The sequence below is a fragment of the Tupaia chinensis genome, unplaced genomic scaffold (assembly GCF_000334495.1).
Source record: "Tupaia chinensis unplaced genomic scaffold, TupChi_1.0 Scaffold144702_1, whole genome shotgun sequence".
Classification (NCBI taxonomy): Eukaryota; Metazoa; Chordata; class Mammalia; order Scandentia; family Tupaiidae; genus Tupaia; species Tupaia belangeri.
Genome location: NW_006204563.1, coordinates 2,853,332 through 2,873,779, shown reverse-complemented (window position 1 = coordinate 2,873,779; position 20,448 = coordinate 2,853,332). Strand labels below are relative to the sequence as shown.

Here is a 20,448-nt window from a genome sequence, read left to right as displayed (position 1 = left end):
TGCTGGTAAATGAGGCGTGACTGTGTGTGTATGTTTTTCTGAAGTCTCTGAGGTTAAATTGCAAACCTGTGGACATTATCCTTAAATACTTAAGTGTATCTTTTCTAAAAAATAAGAATACTCTCACACTAAACCACAAAACACCATCAAACTCAGGAAGTTATCGTTAATGCTACACTTCCATTAAATCTGAAGACTTTGCTCTGGTTTTGCAGCTTTCCCCAGCGGTGTTCTTTATGAGGTCTAGGATCAGTTGTTATACATCTCTTTAGTCTTCATCTGTCTGGCAGAGTCTCCTTGTGCTTCTGTATTTTTTATCCTTGAAAATCACATGTCTGTTATTTTGTAAAAACATTCCTCAATTTGGATTTGTTTGATATTTACTTTTTTTTTTTTGCTTTTTGCTTCGAGAAAGCAGAGAGGGAGGGTGAAGTTTGTTTTATATTTACTTTTTTTTTTTTGCTTTTTGCTTCGAGAAAGCAGAGAGGGAGGGTGAAAATCATCCCTTCAAAGGAAATGGCCACCCCACAATCCCTTCTCCTCCATTTTCTTCTTGGGGTTTTGGGCACACATGGTCATGCTTCCAGTGTGTTTTTCAGTCTGCCAGGTCTGGAACTCTAACCACGCAGTTCACTATGTGGGATCCAGTGCCTTAAGCACTATTCTACCTGCTGGCCCACCATGGAAGTTTTGTTCTATTCTTTTCAGGGCACTATTTTAGGAGTCACAAGATGTTAATTTGCCTCATTTATGTTACTGATTTTACTTGGCTAAGATGGTTTCTGCCATGTTTCTCTATTGTAAAATTAATAAATGTTTCACATTTTAATAAGTTAATGAGATAATGAATGGAGATATTTTGAGACTTCACTAGTATTCTTCATCTACCTTTTCATCACTATTTTAGCATCCATTGGTAATTCTTCAATTATTACTTCAATAGTCACCAAATCATAATTTTCTGATTCCATTGTTTCTTCTGTACTCATTAGTTGTTTTTACTTTAACCTTCCTCTCTCTGTCTCTCCTTTTCTATTGGATCATCAGAAAAGCCATGACTTATTTTTCTGTATTTCTTTCCAAAATGTGATGTGACTTTTCCCAAGACCCAATATATGGAAGAGATAGATTCCTAGTTTACTCAATTGGTTATAACCCTTTACTGTTACTGTTTATTTCAATACTCAGATTGCCTCAAAATTGAATGTGAGCTATTCCAAAGTGACTCCTGTGTCCTTTTGATGTTCCTCTTATTCATTGAGAACTTCCTGTCTTTCTTAGAAAAGATGTTTCAGGTTTATCTTTGACTTTCTCTTTCACAGCCCTGAAACCAACCATTTCTTTAAGGAGTCGTGGTTTCTTTGTTGAAGAATTATATTTAGAGAGCAAGATTTTGGTGCTAGATGAGTTTAATGTTGTTGAGATGTTACCATGTCTAAGGCTCTTTAGTGGACAGATCTAGGCAATACATAAATGTATATGTATATACATGACACTCATCTGTATCTATTATATTTGTCTGTTTATCTACCTATTTATATTAGAACCCATGAGTTCACACTGGTAATGCTGGTAAATGAGGCGTGACTGTGTGTGTATGTTTTTCTGAAGTCTCTGAGGTTAAATTGCAAACCTGTGGACATTATCCTTAAATACTTAAGTGTATCTTTTCTAAAAAATAAGAATACTCTCACACTAAACCACAAAACACCATCAAACTCAGGAAGTTATCGTTAATGCTACACTTCCATTAAATCTGAAGACTTTGCTCTGGTTTTGCAGCTTTCCCCAGCGGTGTTCTTTATGAGGTCTAGGATCAGTTGTTATACATCTCTTTAGTCTTCATCTGTCTGGCAGAGTCTCCTTGTGCTTCTGTATTTTTTATCCTTGAAAATCACATGTCTGTTATTTTGTAAAAACATTCCTCAATTTGGATTTGTTTGATATTTACTTTTTTTTTTTTGCTTTTTGCTTCGAGAAAGCAGAGAGGGAGGGTGAAAATCATCCCTTCAAAGGAAATGGCCACCCCACAATCCCTTCTCCTCCATTTTCTTCTTGGGGTTTTGGGCACACATGGTCATGCTTCCAGTGTGTTTTTCAGTCTGCCAGGTCTGGAACTCTAACCACGCAGTTCACTATGTGGGATCCAGTGCCTTAAGCACTATTCTACCTGCTGGCCCACCATGGAAGTTTTGTTCTATTCTTTTCAGGGCACTATTTTAGGAGTCACAAGATGTTAATTTGCCTCATTTATGTTACTGATTTTACTTGGCTAAGATGGTTTCTGCCATGTTTCTCTATTGTAAAATTAATAAATGTTTCACATTTTAATAAGTTAATGAGATAATGAATGGAGATATTTTGAGACTTCACTAGTATTCTTCATCTACCTTTTCATCACTATTTTAGCATCCATTGGTAATTCTTCAATTATTACTTCAATAGTCACCAAATCATAATTTTCTGATTCCATTGTTTCTTCTGTACTCATTAGTTGTTTTTACTTTAACCTTCCTCTCTCTGTCTCTCCTTTTCTATTGGATCATCAGAAAAGCCATGACTTATTTTTCTGTATTTCTTTCCAAAATGTGATGTGACTTTTCCCAAGACCCAATATATGGAAGAGATAGATTCCTAGTTTACTCAATTGGTTATAACCCTTTACTGTTACTGTTTATTTCAATACTCAGATTGCCTCAAAATTGAATGTGAGCTATTCCAAAGTGACTCCTGTGTCCTTTTGATGTTCCTCTTATTCATTGAGAACTTCCTGTCTTTCTTAGAAAAGATGTTTCAGGTTTATCTTTGACTTTCTCTTTCACAGCCCTGAAACCAACCATTTCTTTAAGGAGTCGTGGTTTCTTTGTTGAAGAATTATATTTAGAGAGCAAGATTTTGGTGCTAGATGAGTTTAATGTTGTTGAGATGTTACCATGTCTAAGGCTCTTTAGTGGACAGATCTAGGCAATACATAAATGTATATGTATATACATGACACTCATCTGTATCTATTATATTTGTCTGTTTATCTACCTATTTATATTAGAACCCATGAGTTCACACTGGTAATCTATATGACAATCTGACATTGCATGTTTATACTCACTTCCCCCTTTCCATATTTGTGCCCCACTATTTTGTCAATGAGACATCTTGCTTCCGTTATCTTCAGTATATTCATCTATTTGATCAATTGCCTTTTATATGACAATGCTTAGAATCCTTGGGCTATCTCTCTGGGCCAGTATGGCTGGCTATACTCACCAAGTCCTCCCCAACTCGCAGAATTCCCAGTCCTCACTGGAAAGGGTGTCTATCCCTCACATTTCCTGGAAGAGCTGACAGCATGCCCCTCCTCACCTCGTCCCCTCGCCCCCCATTTCTAGCAGCATGTGAGCCAAGTGCCTTCCTAGGCCCTGGTGATGTGCCAGTCTCAAATTTGCCTCTACCTCCATGGTATGTGTGGCTGAGAGAACTCTTGCTCCTACTTCTGTAGCTTAGAGCTCACAGAAGAAAGAGTCCAGAATTGTCTTTCTAAATCAGTAACAGGAGATTACTTGATCTTTGTTATAACAGCTTAAGCTTTTAGAGTAAATCAAAGTTTATCTTCATTTTATATGTGCTTATTATTAAAGAGGGATTTGAGGGGAAAATAATGAATTGATTCCCTTCATAATCGTTTGACTAATTACTTTTATATTTATTCCCAGAATTTGAGAAGAGTTTGAGCTGTGAAAGTGAAGCTCGCCTGTGTAATCATGATGAGAAAAATGAAGCTTAGAGAGATTTAGTAACTCTCTCAAGTAACGAGCTAATTAGTGGCCAAGCAAAGGTTGAAAAGTCCTAATTGACACGTGTGAACTCCACCGCACACAATGACTTTGCTCTGTTCCCATTCAGAGGGCTAAGACAACAATGTATAGATTATTTTTAGTATATTAAATATTACAAAATTATGTATTTTATCTTTCTGAACTACCTCAGAATGTTTCATTTACACAACTTTTTTTTCCTTGAAGAATGAAAACCAGGTTGTAGGATTAGAATGCCCATCTGTAAAGTGAGTACTTTGAATGAGATGGGAGTTGGCATCCCTGTAGTTCTAGCCTTTGATTATTACTCTATTACTTGAAGTACTTCAATATATTTCCTCGAGAATACATTTAACTACATTGTGTGTGCATGTGTGTATGTATTCTGGAACAGAGGCAGAAAAGATTAAGGAGATAAAGTTGTATTCAACATTTCAAGATGTGAATTCTGATCTCTGTTCTACCGCTGACTAGTGGTGAGATTTTGGCAGGTTGTTCATCTCTCTACATTTCACATTCATATCTGAAACTTGGTAGTAACCGCCAACTATGTCACCGAGATGTTTAAACGACATGTGGAAAATACTAAACATTCTTGAAGGTGGATGTTTTGTAGATTAGGGGATTTCATTTTTTGAGTAATTATTCCTTATGAAGAATTTTTTGGAGAAGACAACTCTTGAACTTACTGCTTCACTTGTAATTTCTTCAACATAGTCCAGTAGCAATTTTGAAAATTCATACCCTACCCCTGTCCTTTTCTTCTATGGTAGGGGGAAAAAAAAATCTATCCATTGGTTTTCCTATTGTTTAGCTCATTGATATTGAAAGTGTCAGTTGAGTGTATTAAAGGACATATTTGAGATCGACTGGGCTCCACTTCAACCATCAAAACACATTGATTTGCATATGTCATCTATCTAGTTTCCAAGATGTCACTGTAATGTCAACATACTTAGAACATCCTAACAGAATAGTGCTTCTTCGTCTCATCTATGCCTTCTATTGGAATTAAGTAGTCTATTTTTTATGTATAAAATAGCTAAATTATTTTTAATTTTATTATTTATACATATATTTACTCTTGTATAATATTAGTATATATTTGCAGGGGTACACAGGATTTTTCTGTATAAGATTTCGTTGTATAATGATTAAATTAGGGTAATTAGAAGAGCCAGCTCATGGCATGGTGGTTAAGTTGGCTGGATCACACATGGCTGACTGTCCAATTCTTGTCCTAGACTCAGTGGCTTTAGAAACACTCTGTGTGTGTGTACTTGTGTACTCAAAATTTTCAAAGATGGAAGAAGTCGAGGACAAGGGGTTGGGACGTGATCATTCTTCAAGGAACGGGTGGTACTATCTCACTTTCCCTCTTTGTCTCTCTCTACTGAAAGTGCATGTACCCTCTGGGGGAAAAAAATAGGGTAAGTCACATATCCATCATCTCAACCGCTCATCATTGCACACGTGCCCGGCGTTAGTTTAAGCCCCAGGTCCAGGACTCATTCTGCTGTTGACTACATGGGAGTCCACCAACATAGCCATTACACCAACTGCTGGTCCCACTTAATGCTTTTGAGATTTTATTCATGAACTCTGCCTTTATCCATGTCCTGAAGATTTTTCCGTATGTTTTCTTCTGGTAGCTTCGTGGTTTCATGTCTTATATTTAAGTCTTTAATCCATTTTTTTTTTAAATTTAGGGGTATATGCATTTGCTGGAGAGAGACAGAGACAGAGACAGTGAGAGGGAAAGTGAGAAATCACCCCCTAGGGATGATGGCCACACCGCAAACCCTTCTCCTCCATTTTCCTCCCAGGATCTTGGACACACATACACACGTGCCCAGCATGAGTTTCAGACCACTAGGTCCTGGACTCATACTGCGGTTGGCCATGTGGGAGTCCTGCGATGTAACTGCTATGCCATCTGTTGGTCCCAGCCCCTCCCCCTTTTTTTAATTGTCAGGGAGAGTCAGGGAGAGAGAGAAAAGGAGAAAGCAACCCCTCATGATCATGCTACAATTTCTTCTCCATTTCGTCATCGTGTTGGGACTCTGGGCATACACACACATGTGCCCTGCATGTTGTTGAGGCCAGCAGAGCCAGGATTCAAACTCCAGTTCGCTACGTGAGATCTGGCCTCCTTCACTACTAGGTTATGATGTCAGCCCAGTGTTTAATCCATTTTGAGTTGACTTTTATGTAGACGGAGAAATATGGGTCTCAATGTTGTTCTGTATATGGTTATCTAGTTTTCCCCAGCAACATTTATTGGAGATTGTCTTTTTCTTTTCCCCAGTGGAAATGCTTTACACCTTTGTTGAAAATCAGTGTAAAAGTACCCCTTTTCTTCCCTGTGTTCTGAATCACTCTTTTATAAGTTTCTCTGTACTCGAGTCTAATAAGCACTCAGCAATCCCAGTATCAACACCACCACCACTACCAACAATAGGAAAACAAGTATCTGCCATTCTTTGAGCATCAGTTATGTGTAGATACTGCCCTTACCACTTTGTATGCATTAGCCTATTTAATGCTCCTAATATCTTCATGAGGTGTACATGTTTTCATCTCCATTGTATAGGTAAAATCCTAGGATAAAGGTTAAGAGTTTAATACTTACCCAAATCAAACTACAAATTAATGGGAGACCTGGGTAGGAACCCCAGGTAGATGAGGGAGCCCACACTATTTATTGTCCGCTGAACCATACTTCCTCAGTAAATATTTGTTGTACAAGAGCTCTGAGTTGAAAATGGATGAAACCACTCCTTACTATATTAAGCTGGAAGAGGCTTGATGAGGAAGACATTGGCAGCCTAGAGGTCTGGGCTTGGAAACAAGTGCCACTATACAAGATTGGAAAGCAGAGGCTACAGCAAGATTGTGCCCCAGGAAGACTTTGGTCACAGGCCTGTTGCTGGTGTTGCTGCCACTGGACAGCACAGGTTCCATACTGTTGCTGGTGGCCGGCCACAGGATCTCTGGGCTCTTGGATATGCTGCTATTGTTGTTGCTGAAATCATAAAGAAAATAGCAAGGCTGGTCCCATGAGTAGTGGTTAAGAAAGCAGGATCCGGGAACCAGCAGTTAGTGTAATGGCTATGTCGCTGGATTCCCACGTAGTCAACCGCGGTTTGCATCCTGGACACGGTGGCTTAGAACTCACGCCGGGCGCATGTGCGTGCATGTCCAAGATCCCAAGAGGAGAATGGAGGAGAAGGGATTGTGGCGTGACCATCCCCCCTGGGGGGTGATTTCTCGCTTTCTGTCTCTATGTGTCTCTCTGTCTGTCTGGCGAACGCACGCGCCCTATAGCGAAAACCTCTCAAAAAAAAAAAAAGAAAAAAAGAAAAAGAAAGCAGGATCTAACATGGTGAGCTCTGATTTGAATCCTGGCCCATGTGGCCTTAAAAAATGCACCAGGTGCATGTGCATGTATGTCCCCAAATCCAACAGGAGAAGGGGTTGCAGCATGCTTACTCCCCATTGGGGATTACTTTCTTCCTTTCTCTTTCCGGTGAGCACATATGCCTCTGGCAATTAAATAAATAAGTAAATAAAATTGTAAAACATAAAGAAAATATCTAGTTGTTCTTTCAGCCTAGCATCATTCAGTAAGAGTCAGAGACCTGCATAGAAGCAATCACTTGTTGAAGCGCAGGTCACTTTGAGAAATGGCTATATTTGGTATACTTTTTGATTTAATTATATCGGTGTATTCTGGCAGTGGTAACAGAAAGAAACAACAACTTCTAAATGTTTTCTCAGAAAAAGTTGATCCTGCTGTGGGGTGAAATAGATCAGTAAAATGATTTGAGGAACTGGCAGTGAAAGAAGACACTGGTTGCTCGTTTGTTAAATCCATTTAAGGTCTAAGTGGGCACCTTAGGTTCATTCTGTTTGGATCATGGATTAAAGCACATAGCATAACTTCCAGTTGGCTGTTAAATACAAAATACAACTGTTTTTCTGGTAATTTTAACAGGTGGTAAAGAAATTCACTCAGGGTGCTGACAGGTGGCATAGTGGCTAAGGTGACTGGACTCCCACATGGCTGACCACAGTTCAAGTCCCAGACCTGGCAGCTTGCTTTCTCACTTTCCTTTTCTCTCTGTCTCCCTCTGGTCAACTTCAAAAAAATAAAATAAAATAAGGACAATAAATAAAATTAAATTTAAACAATTTTTTTTAAAAAGGAAATTTACTCCGTATAAACAGGTAGCAGTTCTGTTTAGACAAAAAGATAGTGTGGTTTCCTTGATAAGTAGGGTCTGAGCAGTGTTTTAAAATTTTTTTATACAGGCTGAAGTTCAATTTGATAAATGCTGTAATAAAATATTTTCAGACCTTATTTGATGGCTCTCCGATTGTAAGTGCTAATTCATACAACAACATTTTGTTGGTATGAAAGTTAGGTCGGGCCTAAAATAAGATTTGATGCTTATCACATAACACTTAATGGGAACTCATGTAATTAGAATTTTGAACTTAATGATTAAACTTTTTAAGCTCTTATGATATGTCAGACAGTGTGCAAAATACTATTTATCTATCTATGAATCTATATCTATATCTATACACAAACACACACCTCTTTTCTTTTAACCCTCATAATAACCCTATAAAGTAAATATTATTGACACTCTTAGTATAAAACTGAAGCTGAAACATATGCATGTGAGTATGTGTGTGTGTATGTGTGTGTGTATCTATGTCTATATCTATCTATCTATCTATCTATCTATCTATATATATATATATCTTCTCTTTTACCTCATAATAACCTTATAAAGTAAATGTTAGTACTTCAAGTACAAAACCAAGGCTGAGAGAATTAACTTGTCTATTATTTCACAGAACCGTGAAGTAGTTGGGGTTTAAATCCACATTTGTCTGGATCTGTTTGATAACACTGGATTGCGTTAGAAAATTATTAATTAAAACACAAGTTTTAACTCTGAATTAACATTCTTGACTTCGTAGATCAGGAGGTTTCCTTATCGCTTGTTCTTAGAGAACAATTTTCTTTTTTTCAGATTCAGTAACTCAAGCATTGCCATTCCACCTCAGATTCATTCTCTGAGTTAAAAGAATATAAATTGTTATTGCTACATAGTCTGTGGCTGTTTATAACATTTGTACACAAGTTGTCAGATTGGATGGATAAGTAAGATGATTTTCTCACAGGCTAAGTAGAATGGACGGGGAGGGTAGGCAGTGTGGCACCTCAGATCCAAACTACCCACTCATAAGGATTTGTGAAAATATTCAGTTCTTTCTTGAAAAGCCTGTAGGTCCCATCTTATGGCCGTAACAAATTCTGATTTTACCAAGCATCTTATCATAGAATACTTGCTTTTATTTGAATTCAATTTTCACTTTCGAGCTTCAAGTTAACTTAAGGTTTTCTAGGATTAAAAAGGCAAGTTTTGTTTATTTTATTAAACTTTTGAGTTTGCTGTCTTAATACTAAATTTAAGTCTTTTAGTATTTTGATAAATCTCTCTCTCTCTTGGTTTTGTTTTGTTTTCTTTTTGTTTTTGCCATAGGGCATGTTGACTTACCAGAGAGAAAGAGTGAGAAAATCACCCCCTGGGGGGGGTGGCCATGCTGCAATCCCTTCTCTATTCTCCTCCTGAGATTTGGGGCATGCATGCACATCTGCCCAGCATGATTTTCAAGTAGCCGGATCTGGGATTCGAATTGTGATGATCTGTGTGGGAGTCCAGTACCTTAACCACTATGCCACTTGCTGGCCCCTGACTTCTTAATTATTAAACTCTCATCTTAGCATTAAAAAATGTTCACCCTGGGGCCGACAGGTGGTTAAAGGTGCTGGACTCCCACATGGCCGACTGTGGTTTGAGTTCGCACCTGGTGGCTTGCTTTCTCACTTCGTCTTTAACTCTGTCCCTCTCTGTTCAAATTAAAATAAATGAAGTTAAATTTTTTAAAAAATTATAAAAAATGCTCACCCTGTTCCTTATTATGAACATTTCTCTCCTTAATTTAATCCATGTGCCTGTAAGACTCCTTGCTATGAAGTACACACACACACACACACACACACACACACGAGAGATAAGGTCCTATCTAGGTTCTGATAGCATGACAGTAGCCTGAGTTTAAGCAGTGAGGGTGGCCAGCCTTATGCAGGGTAAATGCCTGTCTCCTGGTGTCATTGATAAGGGACTGCTAACAGTTTTTCAGAAATGTCATATTCGTCATAGGGTTTCTTTTGTTTACTGAAATCCTGTTATCTTGAATATGACATGTTTTCCCCCTCCATTTTATTTTGTTACATGTTCTTTTTAACTTTTAGGGTATAAATGTGTGTGTGTGTTAGAGATTTTTTTTTCCCTTAGGGCGTGTGTGCTTACTAGAGAGGGAGATAGACACAGTGAGAGAGAAAGTAAGAAATCACCCCTGAGGGGGTGGCTGCACCAGAATCCCTTCTCTCTTCAGTTCCCCTCCAGGATCTTGGACATGCAAACATGTACACCCGATGTAATTTTGGATCACCAGGTCTGGGACTTGAACCAGGGCTGGCCATGTAAGAGTCCAGCAACGTAACTACAATGCCATCTGCTGGTCTCAAATGTATGTATTTTTTATATCAAGGTGTGGGCGCTGTATGGAGCTGTAGATTGTCAGATGTGGGACCCACGTCAGAGGCTTCTAGGGTTAATCAATTCAAGGCTACATCTCTGAGCTCCTTTATCGATGGCTCTGTGCGTGTAAGCCAGTGCTCCCTGGCTAGGCTTGACATTTCTTAGTCACATCTTAAGACACATACTCTGGCAGGTAGTGGGGCAAACTGTTATGTCTTTATTGTCATTAGCAGAGCTCTCAGGAAAGGTCTTCTTTGTATTCCTACAAAAGAACCTATTACATGTGCGTGGAACAATTCATAAGGACCTAAGGATGTTTTTTCCTCTTCCTTTTGGAAAATAGTGCATGACTGTATGTATAGTACATATGTTTGTTTTTCTTTTCAGTAACTATCGTATGGACGAGGTAGAAATTATTTGTAGTTTGCATGTCATTATAATGATATTAAAAAAGCTTCATGACTCTGGACTTTGGCCCAGGGCTTAAAAATGATTTCATGGTAGCAAACTAAGCAGTCCTTGTCAAAGGATGTGAACTGCAACAGAATGCTTTAGGCAATATTAAATTGGGGTGATTTTTAGAAAGTGACAAATGTTTTATATTTCCTAAATCTAAAATAGTTTCTACCAGCTCTAAACGGCTGCCAACTTATGTTATCACTTGCCTGCTTTGTAAGTGCCTCAATTATTTTCTTCTGCAGCCCTGTATGATGAGATTCGTCAGTTTCGCAAGGCCTGTGGGGAGGCTCATCTCAAAACCATATTGGCAACAGGAGAACTGGGATCTCTTACGAATGTCTATAAAGCCAGTATGATAGCAATGATGGCCGGTAAGCATTTTATATTCCAATGATTTTCTTTTTAATGTTGCCTTGATGTTTTTAGGAGAAACAAGTAAATGAAAGCATTTGGCTATTATTCAAAGTGCTAACCACTTGGCATCTTTTGAAGGGGCTTCAGATATTTTGTGAAGTGTGAAGTGGTCCCAAACTCTTGGCTTTCTTCCCACATACTCTGTGGCTTTTTATTGCTGCACTATCCTTGTCAGGCAGTAGATGGCTCCCTTGTTAGTGAATTGCCTTCTGTGTTATTCTTTGATTATTCATTCATCAACATATTTTAGACAGGAATTTCTTTAACTCTGACATTCCTCTCTGTGAATTTAAGCTTTTGATATTTCTCAGAGATGTGTGTATTCGTACTATCTGAGGCAGCATCTGCTTTCGTTTGTGTTAAGTTTTTTAAACTTCGTGCAGTATCATTGTTTTTTTGCACTTTCAAATGTAGATTGACTTGTAGGTTGTCCCCATGAACAGAAGGTTGGTCCGTTTGGACATCTGAGCTTGAAACTAGGAGTCATGCTTGGTTCTTTTCTCATCTTCACATAGATCCATGAACTGATCTTGAGATTTCTACCTCTTTTCTGTGTTAATATGTCTTTTTTCTATTCTCAGGGCTGCCTTCTCGGCCACCATCATCCTCCACGTGAATTACTTCACCTAGTTTTCCTGTCTCTACGCTTGTCCCCCTCTAATCTGTTCTCCACACTGCTGCCCAAATGATAGTGTAAAAATGCTAGTTTGATTGTAGTATACCTGCTTAAAATCTTTCCATGGCTTCCCTTCATCTTCAAGATCAAGTGTAAGTTCCTTAGTCCTTTTTTTTTCTTTCTTTTATTTTAGATTTTTGCTATAAGGCCTGTGCACTCACTGAAGAGAGACAGAGAGAGGAAAAGTTAGAAGTCATTCCCCAGGGGGAATGGCCATACCACAGTCCCTTCTCTTCCATTCTCCTCTCAGGATTTTGGGCACACATGCACATGTGCCTGGCTTGATTTCAAGCTGCTGACCTGGGACTTGAACCACGGTTAGTTGCACCTTAACCACTACGCTACCTGTGGCCACTCTTACCCTTCTTAGGAATCATTGTTCTAAGACCCTGCCTCTGTCATCTCATTTTCCCTTCATGCCATAGGCTCCAACCGTGGAATTACTGACAGTTCCGTGCAGATGGCGCTACCCAACCCTTTTGAGTTGTGTATGCTGTGCTCCACTGCCTGGAATGCCTTTGACCAAATAACCCCTTGACATTTTTAGATTCAGCACAGGTACCCCTTTTTCAGGGATATTTCCTTAAGAGATCCCAGTTCTCCTACTCTCTCCTCTACCACTTGGCTCATCATCTCCCCTTTGTGTCACCCTGTCATTCATGCTGTGAAAACCTCTATCATTTAAGTACTGAATTTCTAGAGGCCCCACCAGGGGCCCCATATTAGGATGAAGATACCTGCTATCCGTGGTCTTAAATCTGAGTTATGCATTGTAGTTGCCCTTCAGATTTTTATACTCTTGTCTTTGTTTGTTTTTTGTTTTTGTTTTTGTATTGTTTTGTTCTGTTCTGTTTTTAGAAAGAGATTATTGCTATAGGGCATATGCGTGCACCAGAGAGACAAAGAGAGACAGAAAATAAGAAATCATCCCCCAGAGAGAATGGCCACACCACAATCCCTTCTCCTCTATTCTCCTCTCGGGATTGGGCATGCACACGTGCCCAGTGTGAGTTTTATACCACTGGGTCCAGGACTTGCACTGCGGTCGACCATGTGGGAATCTAGCAACGTGACCATTATGCCATCTGCTGGTCCCTCCTGTGTAGTTTCGAATACTCTGTTAGACTTAGTGAACCATACCCTGGAACCCTGGAACCCTACTAGGTGTTATTGCTCTGGTCACTGCTAATATACCCAGCAAATATCTGCTCTGGTTGCCTCATTTAGAACAAAATTCCTAAAAACCTCAAGATTAAAAGGAATGGAATGCTGACCAGTGGTTGATCACTGATGTTGACATTTCAGAGGCCCACAGTAGTAGAAGACCCACTGCAACTCAGGAATCTGGGTCAAGCCTCTTGGAGTTTGGGTACATAAACAGTCTCCCTTTCATGCCCTTCCCAGGACCAGAGGGTTGTTAGGCCAGGTAACAAAAGCCAAAGTTCAGAAACAAATATCAGCATCGCTGGTACTACGTGCTTTATGGTAGCTGCACTGTTGGTTGTGCACGTGAGGCTGAGAAACTCCTGACGGTCACATCTGAGCCAGTCTTGAGGTGTCTGTCACCCCAGCTGTGATCCAGGTCATATGAAAGTATATTCATTCAGGGAGATTAGCTAACTCTATCATACTTCACTCTTTATCCTACCTATCCACAGAAAAAAATGTGACTGGAAGCAAACTTTCTTTCTGTCTCTTCTGGTCTGTTTTTTCCCTGTCTGTGGTATTTATATGCTTCATGTCTTCATGTAACCAGTGTCTACTGAGTACTTACTATGACTAAAATAACTGTTTATGATGTACTTTACTAGATACTTTTAATCTTCACATCAGTCCTGAAGCTGATGAAAAAATTTAAGATTAAGTGACTCACTTGAGATCATAAAGCTAATAAATCACAGAGTCATTATTAGAACCCAGGTAGTCTAGTTAGAGTTTTATTGATTTTTTTTTGGTTATAACACAACTGTTTCCCAAGGCACTGTGCTAGCTCTTATCAGGAAAGAAAGACCGCATTTTTTTTGTTTGTTAGTTTTTGAGAGGCTTTTGCTATAGGGCACATGCACTTGCCAGAAAGACCATGCTGCAATCCCTTCTCCTTCATTCTCCTCTTGAGATCTTGGGCACGCACACACACGTGCCCGGTGTGAGTTTAAGCCACAGGGTCCAAGACTCAAACTGCGGTTGACTACATGGGAGTCCAGTGACATAGCCATTACATCAACTGCTGGTCCCAAGAAAGATCCAATTTTTGTGAGGTATAGTTTATGATGGGATCTAGCATATTTCTTACTCCATAGTTTTTACTTGCTAGCCTGTTAACAAGGTGTATAATAGAATTAAAGTATTTAAATTTTTTTTTTAATTTTACAATGATTTTTATGTTCTTGTTGAGATTTTATATGAAGCTCTCACAAAATACATTCAACAAAATTAATTTTAAAAATTTTCACTTAATTTATTGTTTTCTGCTCAGGTGGTATTTTAAAAATTGATTTATTTTGTAAATATCCACTTTTTTTTGTGGTAAATTATATTCAATAAAATTCAGGTGTTGGGAACCAGCAGTTAGTATAATGGCTATGTCGCTGGACTCCCACGTAGTCGACCGTGGTTCGCGTCCCGGACCCAGTGGCTTAAACTCACGCTGGGCGCGTGTGCATGCGTGCCCAAGATCCTGAGAGGAGAATGGAGGAGAAGGGGTTGCGGCTTGCCCCCCCGCCCTGGGCAGTGATTTTTCGCTTTCTGTCTCTCTGTCTCTCTCTGTCTGTCTGGCGAGCGCACGCGTCCTATAGTGAAAACCTCTCAAAAAAATAAAAATAAAAAAATAAAATTCAGATGTTAACTGTGTAGTGTGATAAACTTGGCAGTTTGTATATACCTGTAACCACCATTACAGTCAAGTAGTAGAACATTTCCATCACCCTCAAAATAACTTTGGTACCTTGTTAGAGCCAATTTTATTATTCTTACTTGTTGCCCCAGGTGTAACCACCGATCTGATTTTGTCATCAGACACTACCTTTGCTAGTTTTAGAACATCTTACAATTACATAGTATGTACTCTTTTGTGCTTGTCTCCCCCTACCCCCTCACCAAAGATAACAGCGGTGAGATCTTAAGGTCCTTGCCTGTAAGTATTCTATTATATGACTGAGTGCTAAGATTATTGGTATAATATTGCTTATAATATTCTCTTCTTATTCTTCATATCTATAGGACCTGTAGTTATGTCTCATTCTTCATTCCTAATATTGATCATTTTTGGTTTTTTTTCCTATTGCTATTTTTCTCTTTCTCTTCCACCTTCTAAAAGAAAAAAAGGGACAAGCAGTTAGCGTAATGGCTATGTCGCTGGACTCCCACGTAGTCTACCATGGTTTGAGTCCCAGACCCGGTGGCTTAAACTCACGCCGGACGCTTGTGCATGGGTGCCAAAGAGCCCAAGAGGAGAATGGAGGAGAAGGGATTGTAGTGTGGCCATCCCCCCGGGGGGTGATTTCTCGCTCTCTGTCTCTCTGTCTCTCTCTGTCTGGCGAGCGCATGCTCCCTATAGCAAAAACCACTCCAAAAAAAGAAGAAAGAGTCTTGCTAGGGGTGTTCCACTTTAATCTTTTCAAAATGACACTTTCTACTTTTTAAAAGTTACTATTATTCAGTTAAAGGTATTTTCTAATTTTCCTTGAGATTTCTGTTGTTATTTAAAATGTTATTTAGAATGAGATGGGTGCAAGGGGCAAAGGGAAGAAACATTTAACAGAAAAAAGACTATAAAGTTCTGTTTAAAAAAAAAGTTCTGTAATGTTTGCTTTATAAAAATAAAATCAAATTTAAAAATTTAAAGGTAGTTTTTTAAAAAGAATGAGAAGTGTAATCTCCGAATGTCTTTGTTTTTTCTTGGATATCTTATTGTTATTGATTTATTATTTAAAATTCTGGTATGTTCAGAGAATACCCACTATAAGAGTCTTTTGTCTTTTAAGGTCAGTCAAAGTTATTTCATAGTTCATTGTAATGGTATTGTACAAAGGTATGAGAGGACTTAAAAGTGCGTGGAAAATTTGGGCCCAGCAGGTGGTGTGGTGGTTAAGGCACTAGACTTCTACATGGTTAACTGACCGTGGTTCAAGTCCTGGATCTGGCAGCTTGAAAATCATGCCTGGCGCATGTGCTTGTGTGCCCAGAATCCTAGGAGGAGAAAGGAGGTGAAAGGATTGTGGTGTGGCTATCCCCCAAGAGAGTGATTTCTCCTTTCCTTCTCATTGTCTCTGTCCATCTCTCCAGTGAGCACACATGCTGTATGATAAAAACCTTAAAAGGAAAAAAGTGTGTAGAAAATTGAATTAGTATAGGATTTTATTTTGGTGTAAAAAATTAGAATCCATGCCTAGTTCTTTTCAAAAATACACATTTTCCATGAACTTTTGGAATATCATCCCCCCCAGCCTCCCCGCCCCCATGTAAGTATGCCTCAAGTGAGCACTTAGAAAAATGTGTATTTGCAGATTTTAGTACAAATGTTACTTAGGGCAAATTGATTGACAGTGTTTATCATATCTTTTTTTTTTTAAATTAATTCTATTACTGAGAGGGTCTTAAAATCTTTGAATATGATTGAATATGATTGTGATTTTTTCTGTTTATTCCTTTAATATGATGTGTGTGTGTGTGTGTGTGTTTGTGTATTTAGGATATTAACTTTAATCATTAAATTAGCACTTTTATCATTAATAAGTGTTCCTCTTTATCTCTGGTTTTCGTCCTTTTCAGAATGTCTACGTTGTCTGCTATTAATCTAGAAACTTTCTTCTGTTTACCATTTGTATGGCATGTATTTTTTCCATCCACCTATTTTCAACTCATCCACGACTATGTACTTAAAGTGTATCTTTTATGGCAGTCATTTTTATCCATTTTAATCATCTCTATTTTTTGTTAGAATATCTTGTTCATGTATATTTCATGTAATTATTGATGTGGTAGGATGTTAAGTCTGTCATATTGTGATTTGTTTCCTATTTATTCTAATCTTTTCTAAAAAATATTGCCAGAGGGTACATGTGCTTGCCAGAAAGGGACAGACAGAGAATGAGAGAGAAGGAGAAAGTACCACCCAGTGGAACGTGATCATGCTACATTCCATCTTCCTCCATTCTGTCAGGAGTTTGAGCCATGTAAGTACACATGCCCAGCATGCTTCTCAAGCCACTGGCTGCTTGTGTGAGATCTGGGTCCCTTAATCACCAGGCCACAGGCTTAGCCCACAAGTAAATTTTTGTTCTTGCCTCCCTTTTGGGTTCATACAATATTTTCAGCATTTCATCTTCCTTCTATCCCCTATTTATCCACAGTCTCATTATACTTTTTAAGTGGTTACTTTAGCAATTAAGTATTTATTCATTGCAGGGTACTTAGAATTAATATTGTTCCACTTTACACTTCATATATAACACACATAAAAATTTTATAACAATTTCGTTTACACCTTCATCAGTCCTTTGACTTACTGATTTTTCTTCTACAAATGTTATAAAATCCACATTACAATGATGCCATTTTTGTTTTCACAATCATTTGTCTTTTATGGTAATTAAAAGAAGGAAAAACTAAGCTAAGCTAGTGTTTTTTATGTTTCAACCCAAATTTTATGACCATTTCTATTTCTTCTTATGAATCTGAGTTTCCATCTTGTATAATTCAGCTTAGAAAACTTCCATGGATATTCATATGTTTCATGGAAAATATTCACTGACTATTTTCTCTTTATCTTTGTTTTCACTAATTTGACCATCATGTGCCTGACTATGGTTTTCTTTGTATTTATCCATCTTGGAGTATGCTGAACTTCTTGGATCTATAGGTTGATGTTTTCTACCAATTTAGACATTTAAAAATTACTTTTAAAGACATGCTTTCTGCCCCATTTCATCTCTTTCCTCCTAAGACCCCAAGTGTATAAATGTTAGATGGCTCGATATTATGCCATGGGCTACTGAGGTCCTATTTGTTTTATTTTAATCTTTTTCCTCCCTCTGTTTTTCTGATTAGTTAATTTTCATGGATCTTTCTTCAAGTTTTTTGACCTTATGTTCTATTTCAGACTGCTTCTAGTCCAACCAGTGAAATTTATGGTACTGTATATTATTAGATTTAGAATTTTAATTTGATTTTTAGAAGTAATTTTAATTTTCTTGTAAGAGGTCCCAGTTTTCACTCATTGGATTTTATTTTCATTTATATCATTGACTATATTACTAATAGCTGACAAAGTTCTTATCTATTGGTGATTTTATGTTTATTGTCATGATTTAATCATTACTTATTTACTTATATAAAATAAATGGAAATAACACTGTGTCCTATAAATACGTAGAACTGTTATATGTCACTTAAAAATGATAAGAAATAAGAAAATTAATGGCAGGGGTCAGCAGGTGGCATGGTGGTTAAGGTGCTGGATTCCCACATGTCTGACTGTGGTTCAAGTCCCAGACCTGGCAGCTTGAAACTTCTGCCAGGTGCATGTGCATGTGTGTCCAAAGTCCCAAGAGGAGAATGGAACAGAAGGGACTACAGTGTGGCCACCCCCCAGGGGGCGATCTCTTTACCTCTCACTCTCTTTTCTCTCTCTCTCTCTCTCCAGCAAGTGCACACACCCAAAGCTCAAAACCTCTTAAAAATAAATAAGTAAGTAAGTAATTTATTGTATGATTTTTAGTAGCCATTCAGATTATTGTAAAAGTAGCTTGGAGAAAAAGGAAGTAGCAATATGTAACTGTATTAGTCTGGTATTATTTATCATTGTAAGTAAAAACATAATTAATCTGTTTTTGCATTTTTTTGGTTAACTAAATAATTAGTAACAGATATTGAGTTTACTGTTATTTAGAAAGCTTTCAAAATATTTTAAGTAGTCTTGGGAGTAAGAAGACCTTGGTTTTGGTTCTAGCTTGCACATTTTGTGATCTTGAGGAAATAAATGATCAATCCAAATGAAGTAAGGTACATGAATGCATTATAAACTATAAATTAAGTACTTTGCAAATTGTTAAAAAAAATCAGTTCAACTTCTTACTCCATCCTGCCTCAGTAAGAAAGGAAACATAGTGAATCTTTTTTTTTTATCTTGACTCATATAAAACATTATTTAGAATTACCACTTTTCAAAACCATTTGGTGTAGCTATAGGAGATATGCTATTGAGCCGGATTTCTTTCTGTACTGATCCCAAACTTACTATATTAGCAGGATTGTTCAATGAGTAAGAACTCGTTTTGCTAAGTTTTGCCTCTGTCTAAAATTAAATGTATAAAAAGCATCTGATTAATTGAAAATCACAACCAGGTGTGGTCCAGTTACTTGTGTTGTCATGGTGCACTTCTCAGCCATGTTCGTCCTCTCTCCTTTTTGTACTCTGGAAGCTAGAGCAGCCACAGCAGAACTTCAGACATTTGCATTAGAAGCTCCAGATAAAATGTCATTGACTCAGAGATCACTTGTCAGCGGCTTTAGTTATGTGGAACCAAGCCAGGAACCAGGGGAAACAAAAAGAAAGTATCTTGAATAGATGAAAAAACTTGTGATTTAATCTTTATTACAATAATAATAATAGCTAAAATTTCTTGACTAGTTTTACTGTGTTTCAGGAACAGTTTTAAGGGATTTTTTTTTCATATTTACATATAATCTTCACAACATCCCTATGAGACAGTGTTAGAGAAGAGCCCCAAATCTGAGAGGGCTTGCCTGTAATGCTTCCCGATTCCAAAGAACACACTCGGAGGTCCAGCAGGGAAAGACGAGCATTTACTTACAAGGATGGGAAGCCCTGCCAACGGCCGGGCAGAGAATAGTCCATGCCACCATGAGCACAGGCTCACATTATACATGTTACAGATTGAAGAGTAAGACCAGCACAGACTCCCTTTCTCCAAGGCAGGCTTCTGGTTTGTTACATACATTGTTTGAGAGTGGTAAGGGTCAGGCTATTGATTAGCAAAGTTGCCAGAGTTTGTACATTAACTTAGTGCCTGTGGTCTAGGGATGCTGACAGGGAAGAGTGACACATAGCTCCACAATGGCTCCAGCCAGTTCCATGAGAAAAGGTAATGATCTTGAGATGTTCTCCAGGCACCGCCCCACTGGCATTCAGGACTCAGGGAGGTATGGCTGAAGAGGGAGTGGGGAGTAGAGCTCAGTGTATGGAGTCTACCCTCAGGTAGATATTCTAATATAAGAAAAGAAGGACTTCAGTGGGACCAGCAGTTGGCGTAAATGACTACGTCACTGGACTCCCGTGTAGTCAACCGCAGTTCACGTCCCGGACCTGGTGGCTTAAATTCACACCGGGCGTGTGTGTGTGCGTGCCCAAGATCCTGAGAGGAGAATAGAGACGGGATTGTGGTGTGGCCATCTCCCCTGAGGGGGGGGGGTGATTTCTTGCTTTCTCTCTCTGTCTTTCTGG

At 38.4% G+C, this 20,448-nt stretch overlaps 1 protein-coding gene across 1 annotated transcript in view; it reads left to right on the top strand.

Annotated features, from left to right (window-relative positions):
* The window catches only part of DERA (deoxyribose-phosphate aldolase), a gene marked incomplete at its 5' end in the record, with an annotated part of 88,807 nt that overhangs the window by 20,359 nt on the left and 48,000 nt on the right, over positions 1-20,448 (top strand). The window contains 1 exon segment of the mRNA XM_014583771.2: positions 11,137-11,265. Coding sequence (XP_014439257.1) covers positions 11,137-11,265 — 129 coding nt within the window.